This window comes from Coenobita brevimanus, chromosome 77 (assembly GCF_032717465.1).
Source record: "Coenobita brevimanus isolate Jiangsu-jjx chromosome 77, ASM3271746v2, whole genome shotgun sequence".
Classification (NCBI taxonomy): domain Eukaryota; kingdom Metazoa; phylum Arthropoda; class Malacostraca; order Decapoda; family Coenobitidae; genus Coenobita; species Coenobita brevimanus.
The window spans coordinates 1261060-1281903 of NC_137030.1; the positions used below are offsets into that span (position 1 = coordinate 1261060).

Here is a 20844-nt window from a genome sequence, read left to right on the forward strand (position 1 = left end):
CTTTCCCTTTTATCCTACCCCTATCCTACCCACTCTTTCTCTCGCCTGTCCTTTCCTCAAATCTCCTCCCTTCCCAATTCCTGCTTTTCCCTTCCCTTCCCTTCCCCTCCCCTCCCCTCCTTATTTCTGCCTTTCATTTCCTTTCCCTTCCCTTCCCTTCCTTTCCCTCCTCTCCCCTCCCCTCCCCTTCCTTTATCTTCCCTTTCCTTCCCTTCTCTTTACCTCCTCTCACCCTGCCATTTCCACCTTCCATCCCCACCTCTCTCTCTCTCTCTCTCTCTCTCTCTCTCTCTCTCTCTCTCTCGCCATCTACCACATCCTCTGCATAACAAATAACATGGGGGGGGGAGTACTTGAGAAGGACAGGTGGACAGGGGGTAGTGGTTAGGCAGGGGAGGGAAGAACGCGAGGCCAAACACAGCATGATTAAATAGGAAATATCTGGCTGGGAGGGGATGGGGAAGTCCTTTGCTTCCTCTCTCGAATTTTCTTGTGTGTGTGTGTGTGTGTGTGTGAGAGAGAGAGAGAGAGAGAGAGCGAGAGAGAGAGACAGACAGACAGAGACAGAGAGAATGATAATGCAAAATATGGAAGGAAGGAGGGAGGGAGGCGGAGTAGTGGAATGTAGGAAAGAACTGGAGGGAGGTACGGAGGGAGAGGAGGGAGGGAAGGAGGGAGGCAGAAAAGAGGGAGGGGAGGGGAGGGAAGGGGAGGGGAGGGGAGGGGAGAAATGGAGAGGAGAGGAGAGGAGAGGAAAGGAGAGGAGAGGAGAGGAGAGAGGAGAGGAGGGAAGGGAAGGGAAGGGAAGGGAAGGGTGAAAAAAGTATGGAAGCTGATGATGATGATGATGATGAATAAAAAGTAGGGAGGTAGAAAACACAATGGAGAAAGACACTCAGGGAGAGAGAGAGAGAGAGAGAGAGAGAGAGAGAGAGAGAGATGACCTTGAAGTAACAAGAAGTAGGCAGACTTACTTAGCGAAGGTTGCATCAGTATCTTCTCACACACAGGTAAGGAAACAGCACCTCTCTCTCTCTCTCTCTCTCTCTCTCTCTCTCTCCATCAGCTGTTTTTATGACGTCCTCATTCATCATCCCTCACTCACTCACTCACTCTGTCTATCTATCTACTTATCTATCTCATGTTGCAATACTTCAGCCATTTCGACTCGTATTTAAATTCTTATTGTTGCTCTTAAACTGAATATCGCCCTAACATATGGCTAGATAGACAGATAGCTACAAATATACACATTATATCCACACACACACACACACACACATATATATATATATACGTACATACATATTCTAACCCACTTTTCGCCCTCCAGTCGTACAAGAAAATGAAGAGAAGCGAAAGACAGGTCAAGATGCGTTGGTGTTTACTTCGCTACGGCCTCTACCCAGCAGTGCTCCTTGCTGTGTGTCTTGAGGTCAGTATCTTCCTGATTTTGTTATTTGTCTGGCTGTTGCGTCCGAAATGTGCCCCGGTGGACTAAAGGCTCAAGCTCCCTCCCCCCTCCATTCCCCGGACCACAATCCTCCTTTCAGGGGATAGGGAAGTAGCCGAAGGAGGCTTGTGTAACCAGGCAGTAGAGCCACCCTGTTATTGCGGTGCCACCACGTGAAGGCGTTTGCTCGTCTCTTAATATCACTCCACTAAACTCCGCTGAAGGTGTCGTGTTTGTTGTAGGCACGGCTCTGTCTGCTGGTGTGGGCGTGGGTGTCACGGTGGGAGTAGGAAATGAATAAATGATGCAAGACAGATAATGATACAGAAGGAAATGATTAAGTGATGCATTAGACACTGATAATGAAGGAAATGAATAAGTGATGAGGGACAGATAAAGATAATGAAAGAAATAAATGATGAGAGACAGACAAAAATAATGAAGGAAATTAATAAATGATGCAGGACAGATAAAGATAATGAAGGAAATGAATAACTGATGCCAGACAATACTGATAACGAAGGAAATGAATGAACGATAATGATGGAAATGAATGACTGATGCAGGACAAATACTGATAACGAAGGAAACGAATAAATAATGAATGAGAGGCACTGATAATGAAGAAAATTAATAAATGATGCATGAGACGCTGATAATGAAGGAAATGAATTAATAATGAATGAGATGCTCTGATAATGCTGACTGAGCCATCAACGGTAATAAATAATAATAATGATAACAATAATAATAATAAAAATAATAACAATAGTAATAGTAGTAGTAGTAGTAGAAGTAGTAGTAGTAGCAGTAGTAGTAGTAGCAGTTGAAGTAGTAGTAGTAGTAGTAGTAGTTATTGTTGTAGTAGTAGTAGTAGTAGTAGAAGTAGTAGCATTTCCCATTATTTCTCTTTTCATACTCCGTCGTCTCTTCCCAAAAAGGTTCGGACTGAGCGAGAAGTGAGGTTATCCGACGGAACTGGCCCACACGAGGGAAACGTGGAGGTGAGTGAACGAAACATTGTGACACATTTGGGATACATATCTAAAGTCTTTTCACTTTAACTTGGCCTAAAAATGACATCTCTCCTTCTTGAATGCTGAGTTGTAAAGACAGATTAACTTCCTGCTGCTAGTCACGAAGCAGTGCTATGGAGTGATGTGGAGTCGTGGCGTTGTCTTATTATGCCACCTTTCACCAATAACTCCCCCTCCCCCCCCTCCACCTCACTCATATACACTTTCCTCGTCAGTCTCTCACTTTCCATTCTCTCAACATGGCCAAATCACCTCAGTGTGTTTCTCCTAACGCTTCCTATTACATCCACATCCACACCACAACGCTCCTTCACATCCTCATTTGTCAGTCTGTCTCTCCATGTGACTCCACATGCTCCTCTCAAATAACTCATTTCCATTGCTCTCACTCTTGACTTCTGTCCCTCCAACAAGGTCCAAGCTTCACTTCCATACGTTAGAGTTGGTATCACAATTCTGTCATGTAGTAACTTTTTCACTTCCATGCTCACTTCCATGTTTCTTATCACTGCTTTCAAGGAAACAGCAACTCTTCTTCCCTGTTGTACCCTTTCAAGCACATCACCCTCCAAACTTCCATCCTTACTCATCACACTAACCAAGTGCTTAAACGTACTCACATCTTCCATTTCCTCCTCATCCAACCTCATTCACTGACTTCACTTCTCTCGAAGACCATAACTTTACTCTTCCCTATATTCACCTTTTGATTCCGTTTCTTACATACTCTCCCAAACTCATTCACCAAGCCTTGCAGCTTCCTTTCGTCTTCACTGAACACAGTATCATCTGCAAACAACAGTAGGTTACAGGAAGTTTCCAAACACTGCCCTCTCTCACTAGGGCCACTCCAACACCCACTGCCCTACCTTGTATCTCTTTGATAACCCCATCCATATAGGCTACAGACTGAACAACCATTAATATTATTATTACTCATTATTATTATTATTATTATTATTATTATTATTATTACCTTCACTATCACCCCCACCACCACCACTATCATCATTATTATCAACACCATCACCACCGTAACCTTCACCATCCCTACACCACCCCTCACCACCACCACCACAACCACACCCCTAAACCTACCCTCACCACCACCCCTACACCTCCCTTCACCCTCACCACCATCCCTACACCTCCCTTCACCCTCACCACCATCCCTACACCTCCTCTCACCACCACCACCACCCCTACACCTCCTCTCAACACCACCACCACCCCTACACCTCCTCTCACCACCACCACTACCTCTACACCTCCCCTCACCACCACCACCATCCCTACACCTCCCTTCACCCTCACCACCACCCCTACACCTCCCTTCACCCTCACCACCACCCCTACACCTCCCCTCACCCTCACCACCACCGCTACACCTCCCTTCACCCTCACCACCATCCCTACACCTCCCTTCACCCTCACCACCACCCCTACACCTCCCTTCACCCTCACCACCACCCCTACACCTCCCCTCACCACCACAACCACACCTACACCTCCCCTCACCCTTACACCACCACCACCCCTCATCACCACCCCCACACCACCCCTCATCACCCTCTCTCCACCCCCTCATCACCAGGTACTCGTGGACGGGCAGTGGGGCTACGTGTGTGACGACGGGTTTGGCTTCGAGGCGGCCGATTTAGTATGCAGCCAACTCGGGTATCCTTCAGCCACGAGATTTACAAGAAACCAGGCATTTGGACGACACAGGCAGGGTAGGTGGACCTCTCTCTCTCTCTCTCTCTCTCTCTCTCTCTCTTTCTCTCTGGGGAACCATTCAGCCGCAAGATTTACTACAAGAGGAAAGTAGGGTAGGTGGATTTTCCTCTCTGTCTCTGCTTCTCTGTATCTGTCTGTCTCCCTCCCCTCTCTCTCTCTCTATGTACGTTTGTAGACAGTACAGACAAAACAGATATAGATAGATAGACTGACTAATATCTATCTATCTATCTACATACATCCATACAGAGAGAGAGAGAGAGAGAGAGAGAGAGAGAGAGAGAGAATATGGCCAACCTCCATTTTGTGTTAGGAATTTCTGACAACACCACTCTGCCATAACCAAACGTAAATATATAAGACACTATTCTTTTTACAGGATGGCAAAAGGAGAAGCATTTTGTAGGGATGACCTCCTGTTCCCTACCAACCACCACAACTACCACCACATCTACCACCACAACAACCACCACCCAACCTACCAACATCACCGACGCTACCACCATCCCTACTACCACAACTACCACAATTACCTATGAGAGACTTGAGGACTGTCTCGTGTTGGGCTTTACCAACTGTGGTGGGACTGAGGTAGGAAAATAGGTAAATTTCTCTCTCTCTCTCTCTCTCTCCTTGTGTCAAAAATTTCCTTATGTATTATGCAAATAGGTATGATGATGATGATGATTTGCTTATTTTTTCGGTAAGATGAAGATTTTATACTTTGTTCCTCTCTCTCTCTCTCTCTCTCTCTCAACAAACTTCTTCACTTTTATTGCCTCACCACCTCCCCCCATCTCTCTCTCTCTCTCTCTCTCTCTCTCTCTCTCTCTCTCCAGGTGGCGGGTGTTGTGTGTGACCGTGAATCGAGCCCCGTGTGCCCTCCGTATCACTTTCCCTGCAGCGACTCATTCACCACAGCCTGCATCCCACGTACCAAAGTGTGTGACTCTAATTCTGATTGTCCTGGTTTGAGGTGGGTATCTATCTATCTGTTTATCTATCTGTCTGTCTGTCTATATCTATTTTTCTATCTATCTGTCTGTCTGTCTATATCTATTTTTCTATCTATCTGTCTACTTATCTCTCCTCTATCTGTTTCTATCTACCTATCTCCTCTATGTCTCTCTCTCTCTCTCTCTCTCTCTCTCTCTCTCTTTAAGTACAAGGTGACGATTTTTTTTAGTTTACATCTCTCTCTCTCTCTCTCTCTCTCTCTCTCTCTCATTCATAATGCAAGGCGAAAAATTAACGATAAAATCAAACACAGATAATACGGATGTTCATGCATCATTTCATTTTTTTTTTCTTTTTTTTTAGTCCTCTCCTTCATCTTTCCTGGCCACATAAAAAAAATCAGTAAAAAACAATAATCTTTCCTTAATATAATGTTTCATCTTTTACGGTCAGGAATGAAAAAAAAAATGAAAAATGACCCACTCCCCCCAAAAGCAAAAATTTCCCCCCCATATATTTCCCTTCACCCCCCCCTCCTCAAAAATAAAATCTCCCTTTTTTTTTTTTTCCATATATTTTTCAGTGTAAGCGACGAAAATCCAGAGCTGTGTCATGACGTGGGGGTGACGAAGGTTAGTAAGCACGCGACGCTCTCACAAGGCACGAATCTGGGCAGCCACGACGTAAGGGAGAAGAGTGGGGTTTTGGGTGACACGCCAGGCGCCTTACTAGGAGCTGTGTTTGTGAAGAGATTGGGAGAGTGGGGGACGGTGTGTGATGACCTGTTTGATGTTCGAGATGCTAAGGTGAGGCAAGCTGTATCTTTTTTATTTTTTTAATGCATGGAAGAAGGAACCAAAGGCCAGGAGCCCGAAAACCGTTCCTTCCGAGCAAGAAAAAAAATACAAATGAGAGCCAAATTCTATCTGTACTCTATCTGGACTGATATACATGGATTATTCTATCTATCTACCTATCCATCAAACAATCGATTACTCTATAAATCAATCAATCTACCTATCTACTGTATCTCTCCAGGTGGTATGCAAAAATAAATTGACGGATAATTATTTGTCTACCTGTCTATCTACCTATCTATCTCCCAGGTGGTGTGCAGAAGTGTGGGTGAGAGAGACAGCTGGTGGATACGAGTACTAGCCGAGGGGTCCCAAGATGTGACCTGGCGGGTGGAAAGGGTGCCAGTGTGGGGGTCGGAGATGAGATGCACACGGGAGGAAGAGAACTTAGGACAGTGCTGGTCCGCTGAGTGGGGGGTGAATGACTGCACACACGAGGAGGATGTGGGAGTCTTCTGCTACAGTCAGGTGTAGTAGTAGTAGTAGTAGTAGCAGTAGTAGTAGTAGTAGCAGTAGTAGTAGTAGTAGTAGTAGTAGTGGTAGTAGTAGTGGTAGTAGCAGTGGTAGTAGTAGTAGCAGTAGTAGTGGTAGTAGTAGTAGTAGTAGCAGTAATAGTCTTTCTTCTCAGTAACACCAATTTTACCCAGCCCCACATTAATGACTTAATACAAGCTGGTATGGAATTATTCATACCAAGTCAACAGTTCACTAAAAGATCGGACTCCCCAAACTGGTCTGACAGCAACTGTGCCAGAGCAACGGCCCAAAAGTCACTCAGTCAATATCAAATTGCTAGACACCACGCAAAAGCAGCAATAAATATTCTGGTCAACTCTCAGTTCTTTCAATAATACCTTTAACAAGTCATCACACATTCCCCCACTAAAATCTTCAGACGGTAACATTACAAATGACCCGCGTGGTAAAGCGAATATCCTTCCCAGTACATTTGTCAGAAATTCTCCCACAGAGGATGTCAGCCAGAACGTCCCTGTACTAGAACTTGACTCTCCCGAAATTGCTCCTCTAATACAGACTAGCTACGTAAAATCCATTCCAGACAATTTACAAACCAACAGAACTCCAGGCCCAGATGGAATTCCTCCAACTGTTTTGAAAATGTGCTCTCCAGAACTTGCTTCTATTCTAGCTAAATCATTCAGACTATGTGTACCTACTTCTTCATTCCCTAATTCTTGGAAAGAAGCCACAATCCACCCAATTCCGAAGAAACGAGGTTCCTCTGACCCTTCTGATTAAAGACCAATAGCTTCCACATCTTCTCTTGGTAATGTATTTGAAACTGTAATGAATAGGCACATAGCTAAACATCTTGAATCCAACAACTTGATTAGTGACACATAGTATGATTTTCACCACGAAAGATCCAGCACTGATATACTTAATCGCCTGACTCACACCATTCATCAGTCAACTGACCAACATGGAGAAACTCATGCAGTAACCCTTGACATTTCTAAAGCTTTTGACAGTGTGGCACCGTTCCCTGCTATCCAAACTCCCAGGACTCCATTGCTGTGGACTGACGTCTTTTGTTTCTCTGATTTCCTCATATCTCAGCGACTGAAAGATAAGAGTACAAGTAGATGATGTATATTCCAATTTCCATTCAGTTATTGCCGATGTGCCACAAATTATCAGTTCCGGCTCCAACCCTATTCCTATCTCTATCTATCTATCTATCGCCCGACGCCCTAATCCCGCAAAGGGTGGCCACAGACAAAACGCCTCCAAGTCACTCTGTCACCCACCATTTGACTCCCCTCCCCCCAACTCACCCCCCCTCCCTCATATACCTCTCAACTCCATCCCTCCACCTCATCCTCGGTCTACCCCTCCCTCTCCCTCCCTCCACCTCACCTACATACACCCTCTTAGTCAGTCTTTCATTCTCCATTCTCTCCACATGTCCAAACCACCTCAGTGTATTTCTCCTAATCTTTTCAACCCTATTCCTAATTCATATTAATGATCTCTTATCTGTCACCCATAATCCCATCCACTCAAATGCAAATGACTCAACACTTCACGGTTCATTCACTCTTAAACACCCATTGACAAAGTTTAATATCTCCACCTCACAATGCAGTACAGCCATTTCCTTAAATCAAGACTTATTTAGGATCACTGAATGAGGACAAAATAACCTTGTCTCATTTAATGCTAGTAAAACCAAATATATACATTTTACTAATGGACAGTTTTGCCAGATTCCTATACTAACTTCAATGCTATTAATATTCCTATCTCCAAAAGTATTTAAATTCTCGGTGTTTCACTTAACAATGCCCTCAGCTGGACCTCTCATGTCAGATCACTTGCTAAAATCGCCCAAGAGAAACTTTAATTATTAGACAGAGTTCGTAGCTTCATCACTGACGACCAGTTAGCTACAGTTTACAAGAGTCATGTGCGCTCTCAGCTAGAATATTGCTCACCCTTGTGGATGGATGAGGAGAGATTGCACTTAAACAACTAGACAAAATTCAGAACAGAACTTACAGAATTATTAATAGCCCTGCTACTGAAAAAAATAATGTGTTGAACGAAAATCGACGCCAGCAGGAAGGTCCCATGCCCACGGTCTGTCAGGTCTATGTAACTTTCTCTCGTACAGGGCGTGGAGGTGCGTCTGAGTGGAGGCAGGCAGGGTGGAGAAGGAGAGGTGGAGGTGAGGGTGGGAGGGCAGTGGATGGCAGTCTGTGATACCGGATTCGACGACTATGATGCTAAGGTAAAAAATATAATAACTCTCTCTCTCTCTCTCTCTCCAATCTTTATTTTGTATAATCCTTTTTCCTCTATATAACAATTTAATTTCGATTCACACGTTGTTCGCCTCTTCTCTATAATTTCGATATTCATGATGATTAAGCTCATTTCATTACCTTTAAAAAAATGGCTAATATTAAGTAGCTCTGCGTCAGTGAAATCCAGGGCAGAAAAAAGGGATACGAACCCCCATTGTTTAAATATTCAGAGTAAGAGTTGAGACCTTTTGAGTTACCAGCAGCCAACTTCAAATTTCTCTATCTTTTTATCTATTGCCAGACGCCCTAATCCCATAAGGGGTGGCCATAAACAAATCGCTTCCATGTCGCCCTGTCCTCCGCCATTTCACTGCCCTGCTCCCGGCTCACACCCCCCTCTCTCATATACCTCTCCACTCTATCCCTCCATCTCATCCAAAAAAAGCCAAATCAGTCCTTAACTTTGTGCCTACAGATCTGCTTGCCCATTTTGTACATATATATCTACATCAGTTATTTATACAGGGTACGTGAGCCAATCGCTGTGGAATACTATCTTGCCTAAAAATACAGCTTAATTTCAGAGGCGGTAAGTCATCAATTAACTCATTGATGCGGTACAGGAGACAAAATATCGCATTGTTAACTCCTAAGATCCCATCCAACAATATGTGTCCTTCCTACAAATTATCTACCTTTCCATGTATATAATTATCTGTATATATCACACTACCTACTTACACAAACACTACCTACTTACACTAACAATTACCAAAACACTGGCCTATTGACTTATATAAATTATTTCAAAAGTGGAATGTCACCACTTGGGTTATCTATCTATCTATAGCCCGACGCCCTAAGCCCGCAAAGGGTGGCTGCAGACAAAACGCCTCCAAGTCGCTGTCACCCAGCATTTGACTGCCCTCCCCCCAACTCATTCCCCCCTCCCTCATCTACCACTCAACTCCATCCCTTCACCTCATCCTCTTTCTTCCCCTCCCTCTCCCTCCCTCCACCTACATACACCCTCTTAGTCAGTCTTTCAGTCTCCATTCTCTCCACATGTCCAAACCACCTCAGTATATTTCTCCTAATTTTCTCGACCACATCCACATCCACCCCGCAACGTTCCTTCACTTCTTCATTCAACCTGTCCCTCCGTGTCACTCCACATGCTCCTCTCAAGTAACTCATTTCCACTGCTCTCACCCTTGACTTGTTCCTCTCTAGCATGGTCCATGCCACGCTTCCATACGTCAGGGTAGGGATCACAATACTATCATGCAGTGACTTAACTTCCATACTCACCTCCCTATTTCTCATCACCGCTTTCAGTGAACCAACAACCTTCCTTCCCTGCTGTACCCTTTCAAGCATTTCATCCCCAAAACTTCCATCCTTACTCATCACACTACCCAAGTACTTGAATGCACTCACATTCTCCATATCCTCACCATCCAACCTCACTGCACACTCTGTGACTTCATTCCTCTCAAACACCATAACTTTACTCCTGTTTACATTAACTTTCAGATTCCTCTTCCTACACACTGTCCCAAATTCATTCACCAAACCTTGCAACTCTCATTCATCTTCACTCAACAATACTGTATCATCAGCAAACAGCAACACCGGAATCTTCCACATCTCACCCTCATTCATTACAGCCACCCCCACATCCACTGCCCTACCTTGCACCTCCTTTACAACTCCATCCATGTATAAATTAAACAGCCATGGAGACATCACACATCTCTTGTTTCAGTCCCACAATTAGATCAAAGAATTCACCTCACCATCCACTCGCACCGTAGTCCTAGCTCCTTCGTACATTATCTTCACAGCACTCAACAATTTCCCCTCCACTCCATATATTCTTAATACCTTCCACATACCTTGCCTATCTACTCTGTCATATGCTTTCACCAAGTCCATGAAGGCAGCATACACTTTCTTTCCCTTCTCTAGATACTTCTCCACTAAACTTCTTAGAACAAATATCTGATATACACACTCTTTTCCCTTCCTAAATCCCCCTTGTTCTTCCCCAATTATCTTCTCTGTTATATGCCTAACCCTATCAATGAGTATTCTACCATATAGTTTTCCAGTCACACTAGAAGGCAAATACGCCAATGGTTACCACATACTTCTCTCTCCCTTTTTCCTTTGTGTAAACAATTATACCTGATTTTCTTCCACTACTTCCGCCCTACTGATCTCTTCCTCCCTCCTCTCATCCCAGCCATTCCCCAACCACTTATACTCGCACTGCTCTCACTCTCTACATCCAACAAATCCTCAAAGTGCTCCTTCCATCTCCTCAATTTCTCTTTCTTCTCCACCAACAATCTATTATTCCCATCTTTCACTCACCTACTATTTCCCCTTTCACACTGTCTTACTTTCTTTACCTCCTTCCAAAGCAATTTCTTACTCTCCCTCCATTTTACACTCAGATTCCTCCCAAACTCTTCATCCACTTTCTTCTTACTCTCCTTCACCAATATCTTCACCTCACTTCTCCTGCTCACATATACCTTTCTCTTCTCTCTCTCATCTTCTCCCTTACCTCCATTCGCTAGCAATTCACTATACCGTATGCCTTCTTCTTTTGATCCACAGCTCGTTTCACCTCATCATTCCACCATGCTGTCTTTGCACACCCCTGCATATCCTCACTCCACAAACCACCTCGCACGCTGCGCCTATCTCTTCTGTGAATATCTTACATACATCTTCCACTCCTTCCATCTACTCTAACTCATACCTTCCCAATCTTTCTTCCACTGTGCTCTTATACTCTGCCATTTTCTCCCTATCTTGCAACTTCTCCACTCTTCTCACAGGAGCTGTCTCCTCCTGTCTTTCGTTTCGTCTCTTCACCCAATTTCTTTGCAGCCTTATCTTGGCCATCACAAAGTGATGGTCCGAGATTCCACTTCCCCACCCTCTCCACACTCTTGCATCCAACACCTGTTATACTGACATCTGTTTTGGCGCCTTTCTTAGAGACATTAACAACTATCAAAACCCACCTCATTCCGAAATCAAACACTGGCTCATTCACTAATACATCGGCATTCCCCAGGTGGTGTGTCGTCAGCTAGGCTACACAGGGGACGCCATACCGTACCGTAACTCCCACTTTGGCTCGTCCTCCCCAAGCCTGCCGCTGCTGCGACTGTCCCTGGACTGCTATAGCACCGAGGACAATCTACAGGACTGTATGATCATCCCACACAACCACACCTGCACCCACAGCACCATCGCTGGAGTCATGTGCTCGAACAGGTAAGGTTAACTGTATGGGGTGTCCACACCAGCACGCCCTTCCCTATGCCCCTCCTGGGGTAACCCATCACTTGCGAATAGCCCCGACCTTCTAATATCCCCCACCCAAGGGTTACTTTGCTTTGTGGGCAGTCCCGACTCATGGGCAACGACCTCTGAACGGTCCTCACCTGGGAGTTACCTTCCTTTGTAGGTAGTCTCACCTTCACCTGTGGGTAACCCCCACCTGGGCGTTGACACGCTCTGGGAGTTAACCCCCTGAAGGTATTCACTCCCTCAATGATGAAGTACCAACCCTTCTATGAGAACAAGTAATTTCAGGCAAATAAATAATTCTCCAGGGAGTGTTACCACCCTTCCCTCTGACTAGCCCCTTCAGGGTGCCCGAATGTATCCCCCACCCAAGGGCTATCCTCCCCTGTAGGTAGCCCCTCCTGGGATCCTGAGAGTAGTCCCCCCCTGAGGACTCCCCTCCAGTGTGGGTAGCCCCTCCTTGGATCCTAAAAGTAGTCCCCCCCTGAGGGTTACCCTCCCGTGTGGGTAGTCCCTCCTGGGATCCTGAAAGTAGTCCCCCCCTGAGGGTTACCCTCCCGTGTGGGTAGCCTCCCTGGGAGCAACCCTCACCTGGGGTAGCCCCCAGTTGAAGGCTCCTCACTCCCACCTGTGAGTAGCCCCCCACCTAGGGGATTCCACTCCTTACAAATAAACCCTTCTTAAAGTTTCTACTTAAGAAAGAACTACCTTCTAGTATAGGAATAGTTCTCTTATAAGTAAACTTATAAGAGAACTATTCCTATACTAGAGGAAGCTAGTTCTCTAGGGTTATTATACCACCTTTATATAGCGTGTTAGATTTATTAACTTTACCTGCACACCTGGTTCAACCTTAAGATGCCTTGCCATCCCACCAGTCCACACACCACTCCTATCACCGGATTTCAGTTACTATCAGTCAGATTTCTCAAGAAATTTAAATAATCAACAGTCACAATACAAATTCGTATTTGTGCATCAATACAATTACTAACAGTACAATGAATGTCTGCACAAATCAACACACAGAGAGAACGAGGCACGCTACAACCAGGGTAAGCTAACTAAAAAAAATAGCTTCTCTATTCCAGAGCCTTCTGTATTCTCAACTTGATATTTTTTGAACAAAGATGAACAGACGAAGAAAACACTAACTGAATCAAAAAATAGTCCATACACCAAGTTACAGGTGTCCTCCATTCATAAAAATCTTAACATTTGGACTTCAACGGCTGTAGGTTGAAGTTTGGGGGGAAACTATTCTGAGGAAGCGAGTTGCAAAGAGACGCAGCTCAGGAACAAAGAAGTTCTGATTGTAATTATAGTAAATACTTAATACCATCCCAGTAAGAGTGGTTTATCTATCGTACTTAAATCTATCCTGGCAATAGACTGATAATAATAAGTGAAATGATTGGTTTAGGGAAAGAATAATATATGCAATGACTGGTTTAGGGAAAGAATGATATACCGTATGCAATGATTGGCTTTGGGAAAGAATAATGCCGAATATGCAGTGACTGGTTTAGGGAAAGTTTGAATATCAGCATCTTCCTCCCCACGTCCGTAATATGTTACCATGCTTCTCTGGTACGGTACTCGTCCTCCTCCACCTCCTCATCAGCATCATCACCATCATCATCCGGACCTCCTTTCCCACCCAAGGGCAGGGTGAGGAGTAGCAATGTCCAGGCAGCCCAATTATGCCCAGTCAAATGGGCCACGCTTCCATTCACTCATCATTCAAGCTCCCGGAATCCTGGCTCTATCGGGTACATTAAAAACATTCACCACATTCTGTTGCTTCACACAAACGTATCCGATAGAGTCAATCCGGACGCTGCCACGTTAAAAAGGGGTGCCAAATCCCTGATCATGTACTTCTCACAACATTCATCCAGCCAGCTCGATCTCTTGTCAATTCCTTAGCTTCACCGACTTGCAAACATCTCTTCCTCACATTCTCATCCACCATATCTCTCCACTTTCTCCATGGCCTACCTCGCCTCCTCCCTCCTTCAGATTCGCTCAGATATACATTTTTCACCACTTTATTGTTTTCTATTCTCTCCACATGACCTTACCATCCCAGTACACTCTCTTCGATTCTGGTGTCCACCGACTTCCTTACTCCGCATCTTTCACGAATCACATTATTTCGTATCCTATCCACCCTCTCTGCTCCACACATATTCCTCAGCAGTCCCATCTCCATTGCTCTTACTCTTGACTTTTCATTTTCATGCCACACCATAGTCTCACATCCATCTGTTAAAGCTGGCACTCATGTAAACCTCATGCAGCTGCAACACTCAAGCCTCTGTTTCTTATCAAGGCCTTCATTGCACCAGCTACTTTTCTTCCTTGTGTCACTCTTTCAACTTCGTTTGCACATTTTCCCCTCTTTTCTATCACTGTACCCAAGTATTTGAACTCTCACCAATTCCAGTCTCTCTCCATTCACTGTAACATCGCACTGGGAGTCACCTTCTCTCTCAATAACCATCACTTTACTCTTTTCTACATTTACTCTCAAGGCACGACGCTCACAGACAAAGCAAAACGCTGCACTAGCCTACGAAGTAATTGTCCGGTAATTGCAATCAGTACTGCATCATCAGCATACAACAATTTTGAGATATTACATCCATCACTATTCATTACCAATGCCATCCCTCTCTCCATTACTCGTGTTTTTACTTCTCTCATCACCCCATCCATATATATATTGAACAACCATGGGGACATCACACAACCTTGTCGCACCCCTACACCAATCGTGAACCATTCACTTAGATGCCCATTAACCCATACACATGCTTCACTACCATCATAAAAACTCTTGACGGCATCTAGCAGCTTACCATCTACACCGTACATGCGCAAAACTTTCCACAATCCTTCTCTGTCCACTTTGTCATATGCTTTTTTCCAGATCCATGAATGCCATAAACACCTTATGGTCCTTCTCACAAGCCTTCTCTGCTATCTGTCTCACTGCAAATAATTATTTGATCCACACATCCACTATGGTCCTTCTCACAAACCTTCTCTGCTGTCTCACAGCAAATATTTGATCCACACATCCTCTGCCACTCCTAAAGCCACCCTGTTCATCACTCACTAGGACTTCCGATACCTCTTTTCACTTTCTCTATAATAATTCTTCCATATGCCTTCCCTACCACACTCAATAAACTTATTTCACGATAATTCCTGTACTCACTTCTCTCACCTTTATTTTATACAGGGGTACAATCACAGCCTTTTTCCACTCTGCCGGCACAGTTTCACTCATCTGTGCCTTCTTACATGTCTCCACCAAGCAATTCATTCCACACTCTCCACTAAACTTAAGCATCTATGCATACACCTCATCAAACCCAGTTGCTTTCCCATTTTTCAGCCGCATCACAGCACTCTTCACCTGTGCGAGCGTCACGTCTCCTGGCACTGCATTCTTTCTCTGCACACCCCCAAAACCAATCATGTTTACAGCCGCTCTGCTCTCTCTATTCCCATTTATCAGGCTTTCAAAATATTATCTCCATCTGGTCCTTACTTCATCCCCAGGGGTTAATAACCTACCACCATCTACCACCTGCCACCTACATACTCATTGGCGGTATAATTAGTTCTGTATAACTGTTACAGGTAGAAAGTCTCTCTCTCTCTCTCAACCACTAGATCAGATCGGGCAAGGCAAACAAATTTCCAAATCTCGCACCATCTCAAAGTAACCAAACTATAAACTTGTCTCTCATAACCACTTTGAATTCATGTTATTAATAAAATCATAAAACCATCATACAAAGCGTACCGGTGCGTTACTTTTGTAGCGGGCAGTCAGCAAGAGCTCAGGAACTTCACGCAAGCGGTGTCTAGATACAACTGACCTTAACAACCCTACTCGAGCAGCACACACAGCTAGTGTAGGCCTACCAAGTGACGTCAAATAAGGCGGTACCTGAACACACCTGGGGCGGGGGGTGCGTTCAGGTACCAAGCGACATCATGCGCGTAATGGTCTTATTTTTAGCCAGAAATGATCAAACCTAGAAGAGTATCTCACTAGACCCTGTCGGAGACTAGCCACCACCCAAGGGTTATCCTCGCCTGTGGGTAGCGGCCCCCACTTCGTGATTCTTGTCTGTGGCTAGCCCCTCCTGGGTGCCTGAAAGCATCTCCCACCAGGTTATCCTTGCCTGTGGGTATAGCCCTTCCTGGCATCCTGAGAGTAGTCCCCCCCTCCCGTGAGGGTTCCCCTCCAGTGTGGGTAGCCCCTCCTGGAATCCTGAGAGTAGTCCCCCCCCTCCCGTGAGGGTTCCCCTCCAGTGTGGGTAGCCCCCCTGGGAGCAACCCTCACCTGGGGTAGCCCCCAGTTGAAGGCTCCTCACTCCCACCTGTGAGTAGCCCCCCACCTAGGGGATTGCACTCCTTACAAATAAACCCTTCTTAAAGTTTCTACTTAAGAAAGAACTACCTTCTAGTATAGGAATAGTTCTCTTATAAGTAAACTTATAAGAGAACTATTCCTATACTAGAGGAAGCTAGTTCTCTAGGGTTATTATACCACCTTTATATAGCGTGTTAGATTTATTAACTTTACCTGCACACCTGGTTCAACCTTAAGATGCCTTGCCATCCCACCAGTCCACACACCACTCCTATCACAGGATTTCAGTCACTATCAGTCAGATTTCTCAAGAAATTTAAATAATCAACAGTCACAATACAAATTCGTATTTGTGCATCAGTACAATTACTAACAGTACAACGAATGTCTACACAAATCAACACACACAGAGAGAACGAGGCACGCTACAACCAGGGTAAACCATAAAAAAAAAAGGCTCCTACTTTATTCCAACGCCTTCTGCATCGATAACTTGATATTTTTTTAACAGAAGATGAATTGACGAAGAAAAAACAGTAAAAAAAAGAAAAAAAAACGCCCATACACCAAGTCACAGGTGTCCTCCATTCATAAAAATCTGTAACATTTTGATTTTGATTGCATGAAGAAAAACTGGTAATGAGAGAGAGAGAATTTTATAGTTTGGATACTTTTACGTGGCGCGAGATTTGGTAACTTGTTCCCATTGCTCGTCCTAGTGGTTGAGAGAGAGAGAGAGACTATTGTTGTAAAGGTATACAGATTACGTACACAGCAGACAGAGAGAGAGAGAGAGAGAGACTGTCTAGCTGTAACAATTATCCTACATTATTTAAATCGCTAATGAGCACCATGGATGTATTAGTAAATTGATGACGTGAGGAGAAAGATCCTGATATTCAAACTTTCCCTAAACCAATTGTTGCATATTATTGACCTTCCCCAAACTAATCATTGCATATATTAGTCTTTCCCTCAACCAATCATTGCATATACGGTGTTATTCTTTCCTCAAACCAATAATCCAATAATTATTCTTTCCCTAAATCAATCATTTCACTTATCATTATCTGTCTATTGCCAGGATAGATTAAAGTACGATAGATAAATCACCGTTATTAGGATGATATTAAGGCGCTCACCATCCACTCACTCAATGTAGTGCTCCTGTTGGGTGTCTGCCCTTTCCTCTCCTCCATCCTTCTTTCCTTCCATCCTCTTCTGTCTTTCTTTCCTTCATTCTTTCCTTGTCCTTCTGCCTACGGGTGACTATACACTCCCTCTTCTGTCTTTCTTTCCTTCATTCTTTCCTCGTCCTTCTGCCTGTGGGCGACTCTACACTGAGTGACAAGCCAAATGGTTTCCTGAACACCAGGAAACCATTTACTACGCTGGGTGGTAACCATATAACCAAATTTTGGCGCCTGGTGGTTTAGTGGGTAATTATTGCACTCCAATCGGATTGAGCCGGTGAAGGTTTATATCCAAGGAATGGTTGGGGTTGATTGCTCACGTAATGCCACTCAGGGATGAGTGAGGCTGGTCACTCTCATCTTAAATGTCGGGACCAACTGCCTAGTCGCGGGCTCCTACGCTCCTCATGGGGCAATGTAGGATTGGATGATGGATGGATGGATGGACTATATTTACAGTCAGAACTCCTCTATTCCTGAGCTGCTTCTCTTTGCAACTCGCTTCCTCAGAATAGTTTCCCCCCAAACTTCAACCTACAGCCGTTGAAGTCCAAATGTTAAGATTTTTATGAATGGAGGACACCTATAACTTGGTGTATGGACTATTTTTTGATTCAGTTAGTGTTTTCTTCGTCTGTTCATCTTTGTTCAAAAAATATCAAGTTGAGAATACAGAAGGCTCTGGAATAGAGAAGCTATTTTTTTTAGTTAGCTTACCCTGGTTGTAGCGTGCCTCGTTCTCTCTGTGTGTTGATTTGTGCAGACATTCGTTGTACTGTTAGTAATTGTACTGATGCACAAATACGAATTTGTATTGTGACTGTTGATTATTTAAATTTCTTGAAAAATCTGACTGATAGTGACTGAAATCCGCTGATAGGAGTGGTGTGTGGACTGGTGGGATGGCAAGGCATCTTAAGGTTGAACCAGGTGTGCAGGTAAAGTTAATAAATCTAGCACGCTATGTAAAGGTGGTATAATAACCCTAGAGAACTAGCTTTCTCTAGTATAGGAATAGTTCTCTTATAAGTTTACTTATAAGAGAACTATTCCTATACTAGAAGGTAGTTCTTTCTTAAGTAGAAACTTTAAGAAGGGTATATTTGTAAGGAGTGCAATCCCCTAGGTGGGGGCTACTCACAGGTGGGAGTGAGGAGCCTTCAACTGGGGGCTACCCCAGGTGAGGGTTGCTCCCAGGGGGGCTACCCACACGGGAGGGGGAACCCTCAGGGGGGGACTACGCTCAGGATCCCAGGAGGGGCTACGCACAGGGGAGGGGAACCCTCAGGGGGAGGACTACGCTCAGGATCCCAGGAGGGGCTACCCACAGGGGAGGGTAAGCCTCAGGTGGGGGATACTTTCAGGCACCCAAGAGGGGCTGGCCACAGACAAGGATCACCCTCAAGTGGGGGACGGTCCCAGGAGGGGCTGCTCACAGGCGAGGATAACCCTCAGGTGGGGTTACTCTCCGGCAAGGTCTAGTTAAATACTGTACTAGGTTGTCCTCCATTCATAAAAATCTATGAGTTGAACTTGAACAGCTGTTTGTTGAAGGTTGGGGGACACTCTTCTGGGGAAGCGAGTTGCAAAGCGAAGTAGTTCGGGGAATAAATAAAGAATACATAAATAATAAAATAAACATAAACAAAAGGTGATTTATCCAATGTACTTTAACCTAACCAGCATTAGTGTAGTACAAGTGTTAAATCTACTCTCTCTCTCTCTCTCTCCAGATCGGGCGAGGTGGACACGTTACTGAGTAGGGTGGTGCCAGAGGACTGTGGTCGCCCTACAGAAGCGGTCAACCAGTTCCTAACCTCGCTGGCCAAGGTTCGGGGCGGCTCCCTTCCTAACAGATTCGCTAATCCTTGGACTGCTGACGTACGGGTTAGAGCCAGAGTGAGTAGTGGATCTAATGTGACTTAACTTGACCTAACTTAACCTAGCCTAACCTAACCCCACCCGACCTAACCTAGTCATTTCAATCTAACCTAACCTAACACGACCCTACCTAACCTAGTCAAACTCAGTCTAACCTAACCTAACGAAACCTAAACTAACCTATTCCAACCTAACGATCAAGCCTAACCCGACCCAATCCTGCCTAACTGAATCTAACTCAACCTAACCTTTCCTAGCCCAGCCTAACGCGACCCACCTCTACCCAACCTAACAGAGTCTATAAATAATTACAATGAATATCGGTTACCACACTACAACTACCACCACCATCCCATCCCCCTACCACAACAACTACCAACTCATCCATCCCCCTACCACAACCACCACCATCCCATCCCCCTACCACAACCACTACCAACTCACCCATCCACCAGCACCACACCTACCACCAGCTCCCCACCACAACCACCACATCCCATCCCTCCACCACAACTACCACCAATCCATCCCTCCACCACAAATACCACCATCCCATCCCTCCACCACAACTACCACCATACCATCCTCTACCACAACCACTACCAACTCATCCATCCCTCTACCACAACCACCATCCCATCCATCCACAACCACCACCATCCCATCCCCCTACCACAACCACTACCAACTCACCCATCCCCCACCACCTGTACCACACCTACCACTAACTTCCCACCACAACCACCACCATCCCATCCCATCGCCCTACCACAACCACTACCAACTCACCCATCCCCCTACCACAACCACTACCAACTCATCCATCCCCCACCACCAGCACCACACCTACCACCAGCTCCCCACCACAACCACCACCATCCCATCCCATCCCCCTACCACAACCACTGCCAACTCACCCATCCCCCTACCACAACTACCACCAACATCCCATTCCCCATCACATCTACCACCATCCCCCAACCACAACTATCACCATACCACCCCCTACCACAACCACCACCATACCGGGGCTGTTCGGCCAGACTGCCTAGGGAACAACCACCATACCACCCTCTACCACAACTACCACTATTCCAGGACAACCCCACCATATTCCAACTACGCTGCGGGGGAACCATAATCTCGGCTGACTACGTGTTGACGGCGGCTGACTGCTTGGAGGGAAGACTGAAGCAGGATTTTATAGTGAGAGTTGGAAATTATAACAACGA

The 20844-nt window shown here is 45.1% G+C and overlaps 1 protein-coding gene across 1 annotated transcript in view; it reads left to right on the plus strand.

Annotated features, from left to right (window-relative positions):
* Positions 1-1372: 1372 nt before the first annotated feature.
* LOC145408404 (neurotrypsin-like) overlaps positions 1373-20844 on the plus strand; it is a 23924-nt gene continuing 4452 nt past the window's right edge. Inside the window, exons 1-10 of the mRNA XM_080279132.1 lie at positions 1373-1435; positions 2395-2457; positions 4085-4223; positions 4607-4664; positions 5768-5990; positions 8680-8796; positions 11907-12109; positions 18929-19186; positions 19465-19630; positions 20711-20844. The exon at positions 20711-20844 is cut by the window's right edge and continues 22 nt beyond it. Of these exons, the coding sequence (XP_080135258.1) occupies positions 1373-1435; positions 2395-2457; positions 4085-4223; positions 4607-4664; positions 5768-5990; positions 8680-8796; positions 11907-12109; positions 18929-19186; positions 19465-19630; positions 20711-20844 (1424 nt within the window). The remainder of the gene's footprint in view (positions 1436-2394; positions 2458-4084; positions 4224-4606; positions 4665-5767; positions 5991-8679; positions 8797-11906; positions 12110-18928; positions 19187-19464; positions 19631-20710) is intronic.